The sequence below is a fragment of the Ictalurus punctatus genome, chromosome 8 (assembly GCF_001660625.3).
Source record: "Ictalurus punctatus breed USDA103 chromosome 8, Coco_2.0, whole genome shotgun sequence".
NCBI classification, from domain to species: Eukaryota; Metazoa; Chordata; class Actinopteri; order Siluriformes; family Ictaluridae; genus Ictalurus; species Ictalurus punctatus.
In genome coordinates this window covers 9,585,032-9,591,517 of record NC_030423.2, presented here as the reverse complement: position 1 = coordinate 9,591,517, position 6,486 = coordinate 9,585,032, and the positions used below count along the sequence as shown (strand labels likewise).

The 6,486-nt window shown below is 40.2% G+C and overlaps 1 protein-coding gene across 1 annotated transcript; it reads right to left on the bottom strand.

Annotated features, from left to right (window-relative positions):
• Positions 1-3,763: 3,763 nt before the first annotated feature.
• LOC124628449 (transmembrane protein 271-like) lies at positions 3,764-6,077 on the bottom strand. Its single transcript, XM_047157409.2, has one exon. The coding sequence runs from the start codon at positions 5,107-5,109 to the stop codon at positions 4,300-4,302; it is 810 nt and encodes a 269-aa protein (XP_047013365.1). The 5' UTR covers positions 5,110-6,077; the 3' UTR covers positions 3,764-4,299.
• Positions 6,078-6,486: the final 409 nt, after the last annotated feature.

Sequence of the window (6,486 nt, the reverse complement as noted above, 5' to 3'; positions counted from 1 at the left end):
AGAATTCATACATTTTATACCCTTTTTCCAGCTTTTCCAGCTTTTCCAGCCCACATAAGCCACGCTCATTGCAGCCCCCACTAATGGATGCAATTTATTTCTTATTTTCTACCTCATTCCTTGCCAGAATTTCTCACGTTCTGCTTCTCCCTAGCTCTCTCAAGCCATCTCTCCAATGTTTCTCTGTGTCAGGTAACAGAATGCAGTAATCACAGTAGTAGAGTCGAGACCTTGGACAGCATCCAGGACTGTCTGTATCACGTTAGGTTCCATAGCAGAAAACCCCTCTGTCTGGTGTGGATTACAATCACACTCCTACAGACAACATATAATGTGTCTCATACCACTCTGAGAGGTAAAATCTAGAAAAAAAAATTTTGTGGGGATTTGGCCACTTCGTCATATGTACCTCAGTAATAAAGCATTTCATACATGTAAATGGGTACCATCATGCACCAGAATACAGAGAAAATATACAAGCAATTATATAAAATAACATTTAAGTACCAGCTTTGTCACAAAATGCAATCACATTAATGTGTGAGTATTTATTTATAAAATGATATATGTTTTGTAACAGATGCCTGATCTCTGATGATACAGCAGTTGTTTCTAAAGTTATCAAATGTGGACTCTTGTAGTGAAAATATGCAAATGGAGACAAGCAAATTCATCTCAGGGTTTGACAGTGATATATTTAGGCCAATTAGCTACTTCCTGAAATTGGTGAGGTTATTTTGCTCATTAAAAGTATAATGAATTCGACTCAGTGATCTGCATGTTAGGTCTAACAAAGTAATCTCTTTGACATTTATTAAGCTGCTGAAAGCATGACTCTGAACCCTATATGACTGTTACAGTGCAAAATATGTGACTGAATCATCTTCCATATGTTTGTTATAGTGGGAGACTTCATAGATCAACACCTATGGTTTTTCTAAATGAATAACTGCATTCAACAACATTAACATTGGTATTTACAGGTGCAATCAAAATTATTCAACCCCCATTGCAAATCAGGTTTACTGTCAAGATTTACAGACTTTCAGCTGTTTGCAATGAACAAATCAAACAAAAGCAACTGAAATAATTCAACACAACGAATGCTTCAATAATTTTGAAACTGGAGAAGTCATTATAAGTTGCATTTTCAGTTGAATTTGGGGAAACCACTCTAAGAATTTGTTGTGTTGAACTATTTCAATTGCTTTTGTTTGATTTGTTTGACACACAAACAATAAAATCAAGCAAGCATTGTAAATTTCTGTCCTGCTCTTTTCTATAATAGATAATAGAAAACAGGAAGAGAATTATAATAATGGCAACTGCATTCAATTTTTTTCAGATCCATTAGCTAAATTAAACCATTTTAAGAACATGCCATAAATGATTAGAAAGTCAACAAGACAGTCTTCTATTACACTTTCAGGAACATAGGCACATTCCAACATAGGCACATTCACTTATCTTACACGTGGCTTGTAACATTTAATCACTTTTGTCTAACCATCTACTACTCTGCGACGTTTAAATGTTTTACAGTTATCCACACATATAAAATAGAGTGGCTGCAATCACAGATTCATTTACTGAATATTCAATGTTCAGAAACAGGTATTTTTAAAATAGTTCTCAGAAAACATCTAAGAAGTAGTTGTCAGTAGTTTTTGATCTTTGGCCTTCACCCTCTAAGTTAACATTTTATTGTCAGTAGGAAACTATTGGCACTAGAAGCCAAATGCCACACTACAATGCCTCTGCAATCCAAATTACACATGATAATGTGTTACTAAACAACATGATGAATTATATGTAGGTGAAGCTACTATCAAAATGCCACGATGTGGACAGCCAGTAATCCATCATACCTTGCTATGTATAATGCATGGAAACTTCAAGCTTGATCTTTGACAATGACTTGAGCACATAAATTCAGTTTGGCAGCACTGATCTATTAACTTTTTTTATTTGACCATTATTTTGCTCATATAATAATTGGTAGGCTATTTGCCCTTGCTGCAGCTGTTAATAGGTTTTTATTCATCCTTCAACTATCAGTGCCAATAGGAAAATGTGAATCAATATTAATTGCACTTCTAAGGTGTATTAAAACTGATGCAGGATGCTATTGTTTTCCATCCCTCCTGTTCTTCCCAAGCTCATCAGCACGCTTTTATACCCACTGTTTATATAACCATTGAGGACTTGAAAGCAAGGTGATTTTGCATTTCAGTGTTTACAGAGAGAAGCACAACACCACAGGTGTATAATAATATTATTCTATTTTAGAACTGCTGCAGCTTTCATTAGCCTTAATGTAGGCTGTAATTGCATCAAAGTATTGCATCGTGTTTTTCACTCTGTTCTGTGTCTCCAGTCTGCTTAGATACAAAAAAAATAACCCAGGTGCATTTCAAAGACCTGTTTGCTGCTAGCCTATCACTCTAAAAAATGCTGGGTTGGGGCCATGTTTCTTCGTGTATTCGGTGAATGTTAATGCTGGTTAAGTAGTGAAGACAGTCAGTGGCTAACAGAACTTAGATAGCTCAGTAATGTCGAGGCCAAAAGTTCTTCACAAGGTTAAAGTGACTAAAAGAGTGGATGGGATTTAGGTTGTAATGCTTTCCACTATCTCTGTAATGTTAGTTGGCTTAATTAGGTTGTGCAAAAAAAAGAAAAGAAAAATGGCGGTGAGGTGGTAAAGGCTGGAAAATAAATATTTAGATAGATTTTGCTGGTGAGTCTACAGCGCCACTTTGTTCATTAGGAGAGTGGAGGTCACATTTCCAAAATTACACAATTTAGGATTCTGTAACGCAATTTCTCAGTTAAAGCCCAATGGCATTTGTCCATATTTTACAGCTGCTCAAATGGAAGAGAGTGAGGACTCGTGTCTTCCTAGATGGCAGGGAGATTTGTAAGATGTGTCAATGCCATTTCTTACATCTGTCAAATGTTTTAATGATTTTAATAAATGTCAACTGAATTTCATGCAATTATTTGTTTATTTTGTGCACATTTTAGTAGAATGTTAGCATACAAACAAATTGCATTTTAGGATAATTGTTGGGGGGAAAGTATAAACAACAAATCTCTGTGTTTTTTTGTGTTACTTTTGAACACAAATTTGTGTGGAAATGTTTAACACACAGCATGTGTTAAATGTACTAACACTGTGTTAAAAGCAACACAAAATGTGCTGTCCTTAACTAGACACGCAGGTGAGTTAAAAACATAATGAGTTAAACACATTGGCTTTGGCTTACTTGTTTGTAATGCCCACTGGATTGTAAGTTGGTTACTCAGTTTTTTGGATGTTTTAAATGTCTCTTTTGATCAAAATCTGACGTTTTCGTCTTAAATATTGGACTTATTTGAGTCATTTACATCAAAGTCTATATATAAAGACCACTTTAACAGCTCTACGAATACATTTCTGAACACCTTCTTGTGTATAAATAAAGGAGATACCATGTTGACATATTTGTTTATAATGTGCTATATTTGACATTTTCAACGGGTAAAAATAACCCTGAAAATATTAACCCATTTATGAAATAAAATGAACCCAGCGTTTTTGTAAAAATGAAAGCGTCCTTTGGGTTGAAACCCAACACATTTGCTGGGTCAAAATTAACAACCCAACTTGATGGGTTAGTTTAACTCAAAATGTGTTCTGTCCTATATTTACCCAGATGTTGGGATGCAGATAACCCAATGTGGGTTGTTTTTAACTTAGTTTTTTTTATAGTGTCATTATCTGTTAAACAGTAGGCCAAAGAACCACAGAGGCACACAGGCTACCATCTTTATATGATATATTCCCAAAATAAGAGTTTTTTTGTTTGTTTGTTTGGCTTGATATCATTTGCATTAAATATCTACGACATAGAAATGTGAATACACTTTTTTTATTCATGAGCCAAACGGAGGAAATATGACAACAAAACAACGGAATGACATCAACCAACTTACATGGGCATAAGATGTGTACAATCAGAGGTTTAAAACAAACGCTGTGTTGAAAAGTCATTAGGCCTTTAGATTTATGATCTGAATATATCTCTTACCATTTCAGTTCAGTTTTCCTTACAGTAGTTCACTGAGTGTATATAGCATGTACTTCCTTGCCCACTTCCCACGCAAAAAAGGGGAGCAATGCGTTAACACAATCAGCTTATTACTGTATTTAGTCGAGAAAAGACAGACGCTGACACGCGTGCGTCTGATGTCCAGGGCCAAATCGCCAGTGATTGTCACTGCATGTCAGAGAGGTGGGTTTGTAACTTTCTTTCTGTTTTAACACTCTAACGCTTTATTCCTCCTTTCGCCGGGAAATATGTCCTCGTAGGCCGGCGGTGAGTCGTTAGCGGGCGGGTAGGAGAAACCGTACACGTGCTGGAACTCTTTTTGTTCAGGCGCGTAGCCCGGTAGTTCTATAGACGGATGGCCGCTTTTCCGCGCCACCGCGCCGTCATCCCGCGCCTGGGAGCCGCACATCCCTAGACTAATATAAGAGACCGACCGGAAGTCAGCGGCCACGGTGAGCTCGCGCTCTTCGGCAAGCAAGACGGCGCGCGCGCTGCGCCTGTGCGCTCTGCGCCTCCGGTAAAACTGCGCCGCCTGGTAGCGCTTGATGACCACCAGGTTTACAAGCCCAATGAGGCACTCGAGCGCGTTAAGCACGGTGGATGCCACCAGGCCGCGCTGGTAATCCTTGAGACGCCCGCACGCCGCAGGTACATCCACTGTGTCCAAGCAGTAGCGCGAGTACTTCCGCTCCACGAGCGACACGGCGTCGCCGTCCACCACTGCGCCCGAGAACGCCGTGAGCACGCCGAGCAGAAATACAAGAAGCCCGAAGAGAAATAAATTGCGACACGCCGATTTGCCCCTGCAGCAGATCAACGCCATGGCCAGTAGTGCCTGTCCAAGTCCGAGCAGGATCCCCGAGTAAAACGCGCCAGCAGCCGCGCTCAGTTGAAAGTGCGCCTTCACTTTGGCTCCCAGTGAGAGACACTCGAACCCGACCACCGCCGTGCTCACGGCGCACGCGAACAGCAGGCTGCTGGAGACCACGGCGCACGCTCCTTTCCCACTCAACTTCATTATAATCCTCCTCTGCCTCGTCCGGCCCGTCACCCTCCTTCATCCTCCTTGGTCCTCCTCGCCAGATCTTCTTGAAGTGCCCTCACACTGGGACATGACTCGCCGATGGCTGCTCGGAGAACGGAGGATGTGCGGAGCCACGTGCCGTGCCGCCGTTTCCCACCGCTTCCCCAACGGATGAATAATTGATGGGCAGGGCGCGCTCCTTCTGCGGTAACAGCCGCCCAAATCCAGCTTAAAGGTAGCGATTACCTTCATGACCTTCTCCCGCCATCCACTTCCGCAGGGCTTAGTCTTGAAGACCGAGAGGAAAGACGCTCCCTCCCCCTCTTACAGCCCTCCAGCGCGCGCCGCCGTCAGCGAGCGCACATCAGTGAGACTGGCTTTCAGTCTGAGCTTTAAACTCGCTCCACTCCGACTGGCTGCAAACTCGAGAATGCGACACATAGTGATGCTTTCTTTCACTGCTTCCTCATTCTCAAACAGAATCTTGCTACAATGCTATTACATGCAGATTGCTTTCTCACTGTAAGCGAGAAAATTTATATACGTATAACAATGCTTTTAGTAGAAATAATGTTCATAAAACGTGATTTAGGCTATTGTAGAGAAAGAAAGTGACTTAAGTCCTACTACTATTGTGTGAACACTTGCAAGGATGGCAAGTGAAGATAAAGTCTATATTATTGTATGTGCATTATAAGACCATGTCAGGGCTTCGCAGAGCTGTATGAGCTGTCCATGGTACTGAAACACTGCCTAGTGTGTTTTGGGCGGGGCTCAGATTGGCTTTTTAGGGAGTGACTAATGTTACTTCTGTTTTGCTGACATGATTACTAAGTTCACAAGCCTTTTGAAACATGAGTGATGGGGTCCCGGTAAATTTATGATGATCAATAACATTTTATGAACGAAAACTCTCTATATCCAACTCCATTATTTGGCCGACCAAGTTTTTTGTTAACAGCTCCCAAGTTTCAAAAAAAAAAAAAAAAAAAAAAAAAAAAAAAAAAAAAAAAAAATTAGTCTTTTTCTTTTGAATGGGCCACTGTGGTCTTCCACCACATCAGGGTGGAGGAAAGACATTTTGGAAAAGGTGGAAGATGGAAGAACAATTTATGCCATAAAGGCACTTTTGAGAAGAAAAAAACATGGCTTGAATGTTTCATAGTTTATTATCCTGTGTTAAAAGTCAACAAGAGTGTAACTGTAAAAAGTTTCACATTTTTCCAGGGCACAGTGTAAATTGTTTTTGCATACCTACAGTACAGTATGTACATAGAACAGCATATACACTTTATTATGTACATCTACCATATGTGTGTGCACATAGGAGAGGCTTGGATAGGAATGTCTGATTATTTTTGACCTTGTAAG

Bases quoted from the DNA above. Each gene is read 5' to 3' on its own strand.
- LOC124628449 (XM_047157409.2), bottom strand. From the start codon at position 5,109: ATGAAGTTGAGTGGGAAAGGAGCGTGCGCCGTGGTCTCCAGCAGCCTG.